The 13,857-nt window shown below is 43.3% G+C and overlaps 1 protein-coding gene across 1 annotated transcript in view; it reads right to left on the bottom strand.

Moving 5' to 3' along the window:
- Window positions 1-11,518, bottom strand: part of ISY1 (ISY1 spliceosome associated protein) — a 32,330-nt gene extending 20,812 nt beyond the window's left edge. The window contains exons 1-5 of the mRNA XM_008982232.5: window positions 11,402-11,518; window positions 9,406-9,428; window positions 8,787-8,838; window positions 7,470-7,535; window positions 7,251-7,293 (exon numbers count right to left, since the gene is read on the bottom strand). Of these exons, the coding sequence (XP_008980480.1) occupies window positions 7,251-7,293; window positions 7,470-7,535; window positions 8,787-8,838; window positions 9,406-9,428; window positions 11,402-11,404 (187 nt within the window). The 5' untranslated portion in view covers window positions 11,405-11,518. The remainder of the gene's footprint in view (window positions 1-7,250; window positions 7,294-7,469; window positions 7,536-8,786; window positions 8,839-9,405; window positions 9,429-11,401) is intronic.
- Window positions 11,519-13,857: the final 2,339 nt, after the last annotated feature.

The following is a 13,857-nucleotide window of genomic DNA, read 5'->3' as shown; positions in this document are numbered from 1 at the left end:
ACGTTTTCTTATTTTCTTTTTTTGAGACAGAGTTTCGCTCTTGTTACCCAGGCTGGAGTGCAATGGCGCGATCTCGGCTCACTGCAACCTCCGCCTCCTGGGTTCAGGCATTTCTCCTGCCTCAGCCTCCCGAGTCGCTGGGACTACAGGCACGCGCCACCATGCCCAGCTAATTTTTGTATTTTTTAGTAGAGACGGTGTTTCACCTTGTTGACCAGGATGGTCTCGATCTCTTGATCTTGTGATCCACCCGCCTCAGCCTCCCAAAGTGCTGGGATTACAGGCACGCGCCACCATGCCCAGCTAATTTTTTGTATTTTTAGTAGAGACGGGGTTTCACCATGTTGGCCAGGATGGTCTCGACCTCTTGAACTCATGATCCACCCGCCTCGGCCTCCCAAAGTGCTGGGATTACAGGCGTGAGCCACCGCGCCCGGCCTGTTTGTTATTATTAAGTATTATTTTATTATATAGACCTCAGTTTGTTTAACGATTCGTCAAAAGGACCTTTGGGTTCCTTCCAATTTTTAGCTACTATAAACATTATGTATGAGTTGTTGTGTAACAGAAAAGGATTACATTTCTCTTGGACAAATACCTAGGAATGGAAATGCTGGATCATAGGTATGTGTATGTTTAACTTTACCAAACCCCATTCTAAAGTAGCTGCTCCATTTTGCTTTCTCACCAGCAGTGCATAAGAGTTCGTTACTTCACATATTTGCCAGCACTTGGCATTGCCACTATTTGTTTAAGTCATTCTAACAGGTGTGTAGTATCCCACTGTTGTTTTAATCTGCATTTCCTTTATGACTATTATGTTAAACACATGAAAAGATGCTCATCTGCCTCTACGTATACATATATATATTTTTTGAGACAGAGTCTTGCTCTGTTGCCTAGGCTGAAGTGCAGTGGTACAATCTCAGCTCACTGCAACCTCCGCCTCCCCAGTTCAAGCTATCCTCATGCCTCAGCCTCCCAAGCAGTTGGGATTACAGGCATGAGCCACCACACCCAGCTAATTTTTGTATTTTTACTAGAGACAGGCTTTTACCATGTTGGCCACGCTGGTCTCCAACTCCTGGCATGAAGTGATCCACCTGCCTCAACCTCCCAAAGTGCTGGGATTACAGGTGTGAGCCACTGTGCCCAGTCTACATATTTTCTTTGGTAAAGTATCTGTTCAAAATTTTGCCCACTTCTTAAAACAAATTATATTTTCTTATTGATGAATTTTTAAGAGTTCTTTGTCTCTCTTCTCTACTGAATTGTTTGCATACCTTTGTCAAAAGTAAACTGACCAGGCCAGGCACAGTGGCTCCTGCCTGTAATCTCAACACTTTAGGAGACATAGATGAGAAGACTGCTTGAGCCCAGCCTGGGCAACACAGAAAGAGCCCATCTTTACAAACAATTTAAAATTAGCCATTCAGGGCCAGGCATGGTGGCTCACACCTGTTATCCCAGCATTTTGGGAGGTGAAAGCAGGCAGATCACTTGAGGTCGGGAGTTGGAGACTAGCCTGACCAACATGGAGAAACCCTGTCTCTAGTAAAAACACAAAAAATTAGTTGAGTGTGGTGGCACATGCCTGTAATCCCAATTACTCTGGAGGCTGAGGCAGGAGAATTGCTTGAAACCAGGTGGCAGGTTGTGGTGAGCCGAGATTGTGCCATTGCACTCAAACCTGGGCAATAAGAGTGAAACGCTGTCTCAAAAAAAAAAAAAAAAAAAAATTAGCCAGGCATGCCGGGCACAGGGGCTCACACCTGTAATCCGAGCACTTTGGGAGGCTGAGGCAGGCAGATCACCAGGTCAGGAGCTGGAGACCAGCCTGACCAACATGGCAAAACCCTGTCTCTACAAAAATACAAAAATTAGCTGGGCATGGTGGTATGTGCCTGTAATCCTAGCTACTCAGGAGGCTGAGGCAGAACTGCTTGAACCTGGGAGGTGGAGGTGGCACTGAGCTGAGATCATGCTACAGCCTGGGCAACAGAGTGTGAGACTCTATCTCAAAAAAAAAAAAAAAAAAAAAATAGCCGGGTATGGTGGCATGGTGTGCAGTCCCAGCTACCTAAGAGACTGAGGCAAAAGGATCACTTGAGCCCAGGAGGTGGAGACTGCAGTGAGCTATGACTGCACCATTGTACTCCACCCTGGGTGACAGACAGAACAAGGCTATGTCTCCAAAAACAAAAGTCAACTGACCATTTATGTGTGGCTCTGTTTTTAGACTTCTAATTCTGTTTCCTTGGTCTATGTGCCTATCCTTTCACCAATACCACATTAACTGGAATCCTGAAGCTTTCCATTACATCTTGAAATCGGGTGATATGAATGTTCCAATTGTGTTCCTTTTCAAAATTGTTTTGGCTATTGTAGTTCCTTTGCCTTTCCAATTAAATTTTAGATACAGCATGTCAACATAAACAAGAAATTTTGTTAGAAATCTGATTGTGATGTATTTGAAGAGAGAAAGAATCGATCTCTGTACTGTGTTAAGTCCTCCTATACAAGAGCACAATATATCTCTCCATTCATTTGGGTCCTCTTTGGTTTCTTTCATCATTGCATCCTAGTTTTCAGCATACAGATCCTGACTGTATTTTGTTAGATTTATACCTAAGTATTTCTTGTGTTTTGGTGCTTTTGCAAATAGCACTTTTAAAAAATGTTGTATTTCCAGTTGTTCAATGTCAGTATATAAAAATATAATTTTGAGGCCAAGTGTGGTGGCTCACACCTATAATCCCAGTACTTTCAGAGGCTGAAGCAGGCAGATCACTTGAGCCCAGGAGTTCAAGACCAACCTGGCCAACATGAGGAAACCCCATCTCTACTGAAAATACAAAACTTAGCCAGGTGTGGTGGTGGATGCTTGTAGTCCCAGCTACTTGGGAGGCTGAGGCAGGAGAATAACTTGAAACTGGGAGGCAGAGGTTGCAGTGAGCCAAGGTTAGGCCACTGCACTCCAGCCTGGGCAACAGAGCAAGACTCTGTCTCAAAAAAAAAAAAAATATATATATATATATATACATATATTCACATATATATAAAATTTTGTATATTGAACTTTTTTTTCTGTGACCTTGATAAACTCACTTATCTATTTTAGAAGTCTTTCTATAGGTTCCTTGTGATTTTCAACATACAAAATTATGTAGGATTTTCAGCCAGGCATGGTGGTTCACGCCTGTAATCCCAGTACTTTGGGAGGCAGAGGCGTGAGTATCACCTGAGGTAGGGAGTTTGAGACCAGCCTGGCCAACATAGCAAAACTCCATCTCTACTAGAAATACAGAAATTAGCATGCATGCCTGTGGCCCCAGCTACTTGGAAGGCTGAGGCAAGAGAATCACTAGAACCCAGTGGGCGGAGGTTACAGTGAGCCAAGATCGTGCCACTGCACTCAACCCTGGGTGACAGAGCGAGACTCCATCTCAAAAAAAGAAAATTATGAGGGATTTTCTACATTACAATAAAGAGAGTTTGTTACTTTCTAATCTGTATGCCTTTTATTTCCTTATTTTACTGCACTGGCTAGGATTTCTAGCATCATGCTGAATATGAGTGGTAAGAATTGGTGTCTTCGCCTTGTTCCAGATCTTAGGAGGAAAGCATTCAATCCTTCACCATTAAATAGTTTATTGGCTGTGGGTTTCTTGTTAGAAGTGCTTTTTCAGGGCTGGATATGGTGGCTCATGCCTGTAATCCTAGCATTGTGGGAGGCCACAGCAGGTAGATCATCTGAGGTTGGGAGCTTGAGACCAGTCCAACCAACATGGTGAAAATTGTCTCTACTAAAAATACAAAAATTAGCAAGGTGTGGTGGTTGGCACTTGTAATCCCAGCTACTCAGGAGGCTGAGGCAGGAAAATCACTTGAACCAGGGAGGCAGAAGTTGCACTGAGCCAAGATCATGCCATTGCACTCCAGCGTAGGCAACAAGAGCAAAACTCCATCTCAATAAAAAAAAAAAAATTTTTTTTAAAGTGCCAGGCACACTGGCTCAGGCCTGTAATCCCAGAACTTTGGGAGGCCGAGACGGGTGGATCACGAGGTCAAGAGATCGAGACCATGGTAAAACCCCGTCTCTACAAAAAATAAATAAATAAAAAAGAGTGCTTTATCAGGGTAAAAAGTTCCCTTTTAGTCTGTTTGCTGAATTCTGGTTTTTTTGTTTGTTTGTTTTTTAAGAGATGGGGTTTCACCATGATGATCAGGCTGGTCTCGAACTCCTGACCTTGGGTGATCTGCCCACCTCAGCCAGCCTCCCAAAGTGCTAGGATTACAGGTGTGAGCCACCAGGCCTGGCTTGCTGAATTGTTATCATGAGTAAGCATCAAATTTTGTCAAATGCTTTTTCTGCATCTACTTAGATCATCATACAGTTTTTCTTCTTCAGAATAACATAATGAATTAACTTATATTTGAATGTTAATCAACTACGGTTTAGAAATCCTACTTAGTTGTGATGTATTATCCTTTTTACATATTGCTAGGTTAAAGATTTCTGTCTATATTCATAGGAAATATTGGTCTGTAGTTATTTCTCATAATATCTTTTTCTGATTTTAACATCAGGGTAATGCTGATACTAAAAGTCATAAAATCTGTCAAAAAGTGTTCCCTCTTCTTCCATTTTCTTGAGGAAACTAAGCAGAGTTGGTATTATTTCTTCCTTAAATACCTAGTAGAACTGACCAGTGAGGCCATCTTGGGCCTGGAATTTTCTTTGTAGGAAGGTTTTTAGAAGTCAATTTCTTTCTTTCTTGTTTTTTTAAATTGAGATGGAGTCTCACTCTGTCTCCCAGGCTGGAGTGCAGTGGCCCAATCTTGGCTCACTGCAACCTCTGTCTCCTGAGTTAAAGTGATTCTCTTGCCTCAGTCTCCCAAGTAGCTGGGATTACAGGTATGCATCACTATACCTGGCTAATTTCTGTATTTTTAGTAGAGATGGGGTTTCACCGTGTTGGCCCGGCTGGTCTTGAACTCCTTACCTCAAGATGATCCATCCACCTCAGCCTCCCAAATGGCTGGGATTACAGGTGTGAGCCATGGTGCTCAGCCTCAATTTCTTTAACAGAAACAGGACTACTCAGGTTTACCATTTCTTCTTGAACTTTGTCCCTAAACAGTAGAATTACTGACACTGTGGTTTATTCAGGATAATTATTTATAGGATGCTTAGCACATCCCTGGCCTCTACCCATCATATGCCAGTAACACCCCTCAAGTGTGACAATCAAAAATTTCTTCAGACATTGCTAAATGTCATGAGGGTGGCAGAGGGAAGGCCCCTGGTTAACCTGGTTAGGAATCACTTCTCAGCCAAGCACAGTGGCTCAGACCTGTAATTGGGAGGCCGAGGTGGGTGGATCATCTGAGGTCAGGAGTTTAAGACCAGCCTGTCCAACATGGTAAAACCCCATCTCTACTAAAAAAATACAAAAATTAGCCAGGCACGATGGAAGGTACCTGTAATCCCAGCTAGTCTGGAGGCTGAGCCAGGAGAATTGCTTGAACCAGGGAGGTAGAGGTTGCAGTGAGCCAAGATCGTGCCACTGCACTCCAGCCTGGGTGACGGAGTGAGACTCTGTTTCAAAAAAAAAAGAACCATTTTTCTTTACATATTGCTAGGCCACCTGCCTTGGCCTCCCAAAGTGCTGAGATTATAAGCGTGAGCCACCGCGCCCGGCCTAGTTCCTAATATTCTTAATTTGTGTACATTTCTCTTAAGTGAGCTTCAGCTAGAGGTTTCTGTCTTATGAGGAATTGACCTATTTCAACTAAGTTGCCAATTTATGGACACAAAATTGTCTGCAATATTTCCTTATCATCCTTTTAACGTCTGTAGAGTCTGCAGTAATATTCCCAATTTAGTTCCTAATATTCTTTTTTTTTTTTTTTTTGAGATGGAGCCTCCCAAGTAGCTGGGACTACAGGGGCGCGCCACCATGCCCAGCTAATTTTTGTATTTTTTTTTAGTAGAGATGGGGTTTCACCATGTTGACCAGGATGGTCTCAATCTCTTGACCTCATGATCTACCTGCCTTGGTCTCCCAAAGTGCTGGGATTATAGGCGTGAGCCACTGCACCTGGCCTAGTCCCTAATATTCTTAATTTGTGTACATTTTTTCTTGGTCAGTATCACTAGAAGTTTATTAATTTTCTTGATCTTTTCAAAGAACCAGCTGTTGGTTTATTTTCTCTGTTCATCTTGTTTTCAATGTTTTTGATTTCTTACTTTTACTATTTCCTTCCTTTGCTTGCTTTGGGTTTAATTTGCTCTTCTTTTCTAATTTCACAGGGTAGAAGTTTGGATCACCAATTTGAAACTTTGTTAATTTTCTGTTATTTCAGTGCTATACATTTTTTTCTTTCTTTCTCTCTCTCTCTGTCTGTCTTTCTTCCTTTCTTTCTTTCTTTTTTGTGACAGAGTCTCACTCTGTTGCCAGGCTGGAGTGCAGTGATGTGATCTTGGCTCACTGCAACCTCTGCCTCCTGGGTTTAAGTGATTCTTATGTCTCAGCCTCCCGATTAGCTGGGACTACAGGCACACGCCACCACACCCAGCTAATTTTTATACTTTTAGTAGAGACAGGGTTTCACCATGTTGGCCAGGATAGTCTCTATACCTTGACCTCACGATCTACCTAGCCTCTAGCACTGGCCTCCCAAAGTGCTAGAATTATAGGCAGGAGTCACTGCGCCGGCTGGTGCTATACATTTTTATCTAAGCGCTATATCCCATAAATGTTTTCATTCCCTAAATTTTGACATTACATTTTCACTGTAATTAAATTCAAAATATCTTCTAATTTCCTTGTTGTTTCCTCTTAGACACATGACTTATTTACAAGTGTGTTGTTTAATTTCCAAATATTTAGGGATTTTTCAGATATGAATCTGTTGTTATAATCAGAGAAAATACTTCGTATAATTTCAAATATTTTAAATTTGCTAACATTTGTTCTGCAGCCCAGAATGTTTTATTTTGGTGAGCGTTCCAATGTGCCCTTAAAAAAACCCATGTATTCTTTTTTGTCAGGTAGAGTGTTGTGAGGTAGAGTAGTCTATAACTTTCAACTAGATCAAACTGACTGATCATATTGATCAGCTCTTCTATGTTCTTACTGATTTACTGTCTACTTGTTCTATTGATTATTGTGAGGAGTGTTGAATTCTTCAAGTCTAATTGTGGATTTGAGAAACAACCACTTTAAAGGAAGAAGTTTGCTTACCATTCTGAATCTGAGCCACCTTTTTAGAGATCTCTCCAATGATCTATTTAAAAAAAGTAATTCATTTTAATGATTTTTGAATATGTTAGAAACCACAGAAAACTACAATTCAAAGTTAGTATTTAAAAATACTTAGACTTTTGGTTTAACAGTCATTTAGATAAGAAGAAGCAATGAGATTTGTTACTTCTACTGAAATCAGATTTACCCAGAACATACCTGTCGTCTCCATTTCTCAGCTTTGGGCAGCTCAGTACATTCTGAGGCCAGAAAGGGTCTTCGTTCCTAAGGAGAAAAAAATAACACATTGCCATTAGACTACTTACAAGTTTCATCCTAACATTCATAATTGATTCAGGCCTTAAGCCCAAATCATCTAATGGCCTAAATACAGTTGACATTTTCATTCCAGATGATCCTCATCAAGCCTTAAACCTCATTCTACAAACTCTCCTTAAGAAAAACATTCATTGCATTGTATTTAGTACTGGAAACAACTTAATTGTCCTGCAAGAGAGAGACAGCTAAACTAGTTTCTATCTATTTCATGGCATATTTATACTACCTTAAGAAAAAATGTCTATCAGTGTTTAAAATAAATATACATAAATATGTGTATATAAACTTTTTAAAAAACAAAAAAAAAATTCAAAGAATGGTATACATTATCTCTAATCTGGCTGTCTCTAAGAGATGAAATCATTTACTGGTTTCAGCTTACAGCTGTTCTCCACATCATACTCCACTCCCTATTATTCAGTATTAGAGCTGGAGTAATAAAGGACCCAGCCATTGTAATACAGAAGAAACTGAAAAACAAGCAGCCAGATCCATCATCCTGCCTCAGTTATGGGGAGGTACTGGAATTCAGGTGTACAGACTCTCAAGAGTGTCAGCAAGTACAGACAAGAAATAGGAAAATTTGCAGTTTGAAGTCTGTCCAGCTGGAGTGCAGTGGCATGATCTTGGCTCACTGCATCCTTAGTCTCCAGGGCTCCAGTGATTCTTCTGCCTCAGCTTACTGAGTAGCTAGGATTACAGGTGCCCACCACCATGCCCAGCTAATTTTTGAATTTTTAGTAGAGACAGGGTTTCACCATGTTGGCCAGGATGGTCTCAAACTCCTGACCTCAAGTGATCCATTCCCCTCAGCCCCCCAAATGTTGGGATTACAGGCATGAGCCACTGCACTCAGCATTTTTTTTTGGAGACAGGTTTTCACTCCATCACCCAGGCTGGAATACAGTGGCATAATCATGGCTCACTGTAATGTAACACTCCTACATTCAAGCAATCCTCCTGCCTCAGCCTCCCCAGTAGCTGGGACTACAGGCGGGTACCACCATCCCTGGCTAGGCTAATCTTTGTATTTTTTGTAAAGAAGGGGTTTTACCATGTTACCCAGACTGGTCTCAAACTCCTACACTCAAGTGATCCACCCACCTCAGCCTCCCAAAGTACCAGGATTACAAGTATGAGTCACTGTACCCATTCTGCATTGATACTTTACAATTCATGGGGAAGATTTACACCAACCTTCACTTTTCCTTCTTCCAGCTGAGCCTGGCGAAATCTTGCTAAGGCCGTCCTACCAGGGATATAAGAGACTCCATTAGATCCTGCTCACACAGACTTCTCATTACCCATGTTCCTGGATGGGGTGTATCTGCTTATGACCATAATTAATGTCATTCATATATATGTATTGCAATTAAGAAACCACAGTGTAGTTAGGGATTCCATGTTATCAGGAGTAGGGTTTATGATGCAATTTGTATTCCTGAACACCCAAGTATCTATTTTACTTACACTACACATAAGGACTGTGGCAAATTCTACTTATTAGACCACTGTGATGAGCAATACATCCAGATGTTAAAAGACTAACATCATGGTGTTCTCTAGCTGTCAATCTCACAACCCCTGCACCAACCAGAGGTGAGCAAATGTTCATCCTGTGTAAGTTCTGGAAACTGTGAGAAAACACAAAAGGAGAAAACAAATGGACAAATATGGGAATTCTATTTTTAACATATGTAGAGAAAGAAACAGCTTCTCCAAAGGCTCAGATAACAAAAAGAGGAAATACAAAAAGAGTTACATGGTGGGTATTTAGTTACAAAAAATGTACAGCCAAAAACAAGTTGATACTTACATGGCCTTTTCTGCATTTCGGGCCTGGAAGAAGAGAAAAGGGAAGAAACATGCCCATGTTTAAAATACATCTTTTTCTTTCCATTTACTTTTTAGTGAAAAGTTTTACAAGGATATAGTCCCAAGCAAATCACCTGAACTACTGTATGAACAACAATAAACAACAAAAGTCAAAAGATGTCCCAATCCTGTGACCAGCTGCTTTTCCCTCTACTTAAAATCTTTACTCCTCCACTGACCCTAACACCTTGTATCTGGCTAACTTCCATTATTCTTCCTTCAAATTTTACTTGTGTTAGGACCACCCAGAACATTATTCTGTGACACCCTCCTTCCCAGTTAGGCTGGTGTCCTCTATCAGGGATTATACTTACTGTGGGACTTAACACCCAGCATCACAATTTTCTGTTCCCTGCCAGTGGTATTTGGGGAAAATAAGTCTGAAGACTGACTTTTGTAAAGTGAGTTTTAGGTAAGTGCTGTCACACTAAATGTTAACTCAATTATCCCTGAAACACAGTGTCTGGCAGAGAACGAGTTTTCTGGGTTGCAGTTTAGGTAGAAAGAGTCCTGGCTAAGTCAGGGACTTACATTCCCAGTTCTTCCACTTACATCTCTGAGAAGTAGTCTCTCTATACCTCAGTTTCCCCATCTTTACAACAGAGATGACACCTCATCTCAGAGATGTCAGGATATCTTCATAAGATAAATACGCCAGGCATGCAGTTTATAGACACTCAGCAAAAGTGAGTTCAATTTAAATCTCCTTTGAGACTCTCCCCTTGAACTGACACATGAATAAACTTGTCAAATGCTTGGTAGATAGGCAAACACGGCAGTAATTTGGGACATATCTTCTCACAAAAAGGGCTACTTTTACTTCACTGGATTCTCTTTTTCTTGGGAGAGTGCCCTCATCAATCTACAATGACTTCATATCTCCTATAACCTAACCGTGACATCCCGTGTTTCTTTTTTTTTTTTTTTTTTTCTTTTTTTTCTTTTTTGAGACGGAGTTTCGCTCGTTACCCAGGCTGGAGTGCAATGGCGCAATCTCGGCTCACAGCAACCTCCGCCTTCTGGGTTCAGGCAATTCTCCTGCCTCAGCCTCCTGAGTAGCTGGGATTTCAGGCACGTGCCACCATGCCCAGCTAATATTTTGTATTTTTAGTAGAGATGGGGTTTCACCGTGTTGACCAGGATGGTCTCGATCTCTTGACCTTGTGATCCACCCCCCTTGGCCTCCCAAAGTGCTGGAATTACAGGCTTGAGCCACCGCGCCCGTTCCGTGTTTCTTATCCGGGCTTCACTTAATGAAAATAATACAGCAGCCAATATTACAGTAACCAATCATCATATTTGTACCGGCACTGGGTGTATTCTCTCACATTTACACATCATAAATGCTTCTCGAAGAAATGAAGAAACCAACAAATGACGCAGACCACAGAGATCACACCCTCATGGAACATTTCTTGTCTATGCCATTCACTTATTCAATAGTTACTGTACATCTACAACGACTCTGTGTTAGACATTAAGGAAGCAATAATGAAAAGACCCTACCCTCGAGATGTTTGTATATTATGGAGCAACTGAGAACGGACATGAATGAAATATCCCAAAAACATACGGTCACAACTGCTCTTAATCTTCTCTTTGGTATTTAGGACAAACAGCCGACCACACACTATATGCACCGTAACTCGGAGCGGGCCCTAGTGCCTCTCCGTGTCTCAGTTTCCCTCTCAATAACGTAAAGAGATTCATCGAGATTAAGACACTGTCTAGGTCGGTAACGCGGCTCCCGGGGTTCCAGTTTTCCAATTTCTGACAGCTAAGCGAGGCAGGAAGAGAATATCCTCGTTACACCAAGTAAGCTGAAGCCCTCCGCATTGCAAGCCTGAGCCCCTAGGCCATGAGCGACCCAGGCGGCTGGATGCCCCCATGGCCTGCCCATCTATCCACTCGCTCCCTCACCCGCCCACCCCACTCACCATGGTGTCGCTAAGGGCGCCGTCCTGAAGCCCCGCGGCCCCAGTCCAAGTAACGCCACAGGCTCAGAGGAAGCCGACGCTCAAAGGAACTGAAGATTCTAACTGCCCACAGAGACTGATGTTTTTGTCGGAAACGTAAAAGAAAGGGACCGGAAGTGAAAGGGAGATCCGGCTAAAGGTTGGGAGAGACATTGGCAGCGCACTCTGACAGGCAGTCTTCCAGTAGCGCCAGCACGTGGCACCATCACACGCGTACGTGAGAGTGGGCGGGGCAAAGTTGCGCTTGCGCAGTGGGACTATTTTTGGACTCCTTCCGGGCGGCGGGTCTTGCTCTTGAAACAAGCGATACAAAATGTTTTGCGTTCACTAACGGCACTGCGGAGGCAGGCGGCGCTGGACGCGGTTGTGTGGAAGGCTGAGTTATTGCCGCTACTCTAAGTCCACTGGCTTCCTTCTTGGTTTTTCTGTGAGAGCAAATATTCCCTTTTGGAAATTACTCGACCTCACCTCTGACTGCGACGATGGATCTACGGCCCCAGCAGCTCCTGTAGTGGGAGCTGGAGTGTGCGTCTGCAGGAGTTAAAGCTGGCTGGGCTTCGTAAACTCCTTCACGTTTCCCTGTTACTTCTTTTTTTTTTTATTTGAGTCGGAGTTTCGCTCTTGATACCCAGGCTGGAGTGCAATGGCGCGATCTCGGCTCACCGCAACCTCCGCCTCCTGGGTTCAGGCAATTCTCCTGCCTCAGCCTCCCGAGTAGCTGGGATTACAGGCACGCGCCACCATGCCCAGCTAGTTTTTTGTATTTTTAGTAGAGACGGGGTTTCACCATGTTGACCAGGATGGTCTCGATCTCTCGACCTCGTGATCCACCAGTCTCGGCTACCCAAAGTGCTGGGATTACAGGCTTGAGCCACCGCGCCCGGCCCCCTGTTACTTCTTAGGGCCTTGTCTACTTTTTCTCAGCTCGTCTGCTGTAATCGCGGGGCCCTTCAGAGCTAGACAGTGCTTGAGATCATCCCCTTTTAAAATAAAAATTTAAGTTTCAGGCAAAAAGTGCCACTTACTTAGCGGAGGAGGGTGGTTGAGAAGTGCGGTCACTGTGTCCTGGTCACATTGCTGGGACCCGAAGATCCTTAGACAAGGGCCAGGAAGAGAAGAGAGGTCCCTGGTAGGAAAGGTTCTGATGGTTCCTCCGCATGGTGTCAGCAATGAGAGCTGTGGTGTGTTGAGGACCCGCAGCAAATTCCGTTACAGCTGCTTTCCCCTTTCAAACATGGTGCCTCAGTTGCAGGTACTCCCTCCACCACGGGACCTAACTAGTGATGGGCACCCTAGCAGCAGCCATAAGGCACAAGTCAGAGAGAGAAGCAGCTGACATGTAGTTGAGGGTCAGAAAGAACAGGAAAAGTACTTACAATAGTCACCAGAATCTCATGTCTGAAATGTGACAAGTTTTAAGTGGGCATATGACCACCGACTACAGATCCCATCTTCCCACCTGTCTGGTTTATGATTTATAAAGAATGGCTAATGAGAATCGAGTCAAAGAGCTGTGTGTCACTTAGACGAAGTCATGACAAAAATATACATCCTTTGCCCTTTCCCTTCTCTGCTAACTGCGAGGTGTCCCATGGATCAGCCAACCTGAGTTCAGAAATGAAAGTATTGTGAAGATGCCAGAGTCCCCCCTCCCAGCTCTGGAACACTGAGCTCTGTAAAATGAAAAAAATAAAAACATGTCTTGTTAAGGTCTCTGTATTTGTGGGGGGGTCTTTTGTTCAAGCAGCTTAACTTTTTTAGACGGAGTCTCGCTTTGTTGCCCAGGCTAGAGTGCAGTGGAGTGATCTGGCTCACCACAGCCTTAACTTCCCGGGTTCAAGCGATTCTCCTGCCTCAGCCTCCCTAGTAGCTAGGACTACAGGCATGTGCCACCATGCCCAGCTAATTTTTGTATTTTTAGTAGAGATGGGTTTTCACTATGTTGGTCGGGCTGGTCATGAACTCCTGACCTTGTGATCCGCCCACCTCAGCCTCCCAGTGCTGAGATGACAGGTGTGAGTCACTGTGCCTGGTTTCAAGCAGCTTAACTTTTACCTTAAATATCTGATCTCAAACAAGCAGGGTCATTCCTCACTCAAACGAGTCCTTCTCAACATGTCCATACAACCTTTATCCATTAAATCTCCGACTCTAGGATGCAGAGATCACACACTAACGGGATTCAAGAGGTGTTATCAATGTTGTCCTAGCATCTGCTCCCCCTATCCACTTATCTCAGTTCCATTTGGGGAGCCCTCTGGTTGTAGGGAAGGGAACTGCATCTCCAGCTTTCAGTGTGGATCAAGCGCTAGATTAAGCTAATCCATCCATCCCATCTCCCTAGGCTTGGTGACTGGTGGGCTTAAGACCCAAGCTGACCTAGTCAGAATGAGTCTTGAGATCTGCTTACAATGCTG

This window comes from Callithrix jacchus, chromosome 15, assembly GCF_049354715.1.
Source record: "Callithrix jacchus isolate 240 chromosome 15, calJac240_pri, whole genome shotgun sequence".
NCBI classification, from domain to species: Eukaryota; Metazoa; Chordata; class Mammalia; order Primates; family Cebidae; genus Callithrix; species Callithrix jacchus.
Note: the sequence above shows the minus strand (reverse complement) of the source record. Positions and strands in the feature narration are given on the sequence as shown.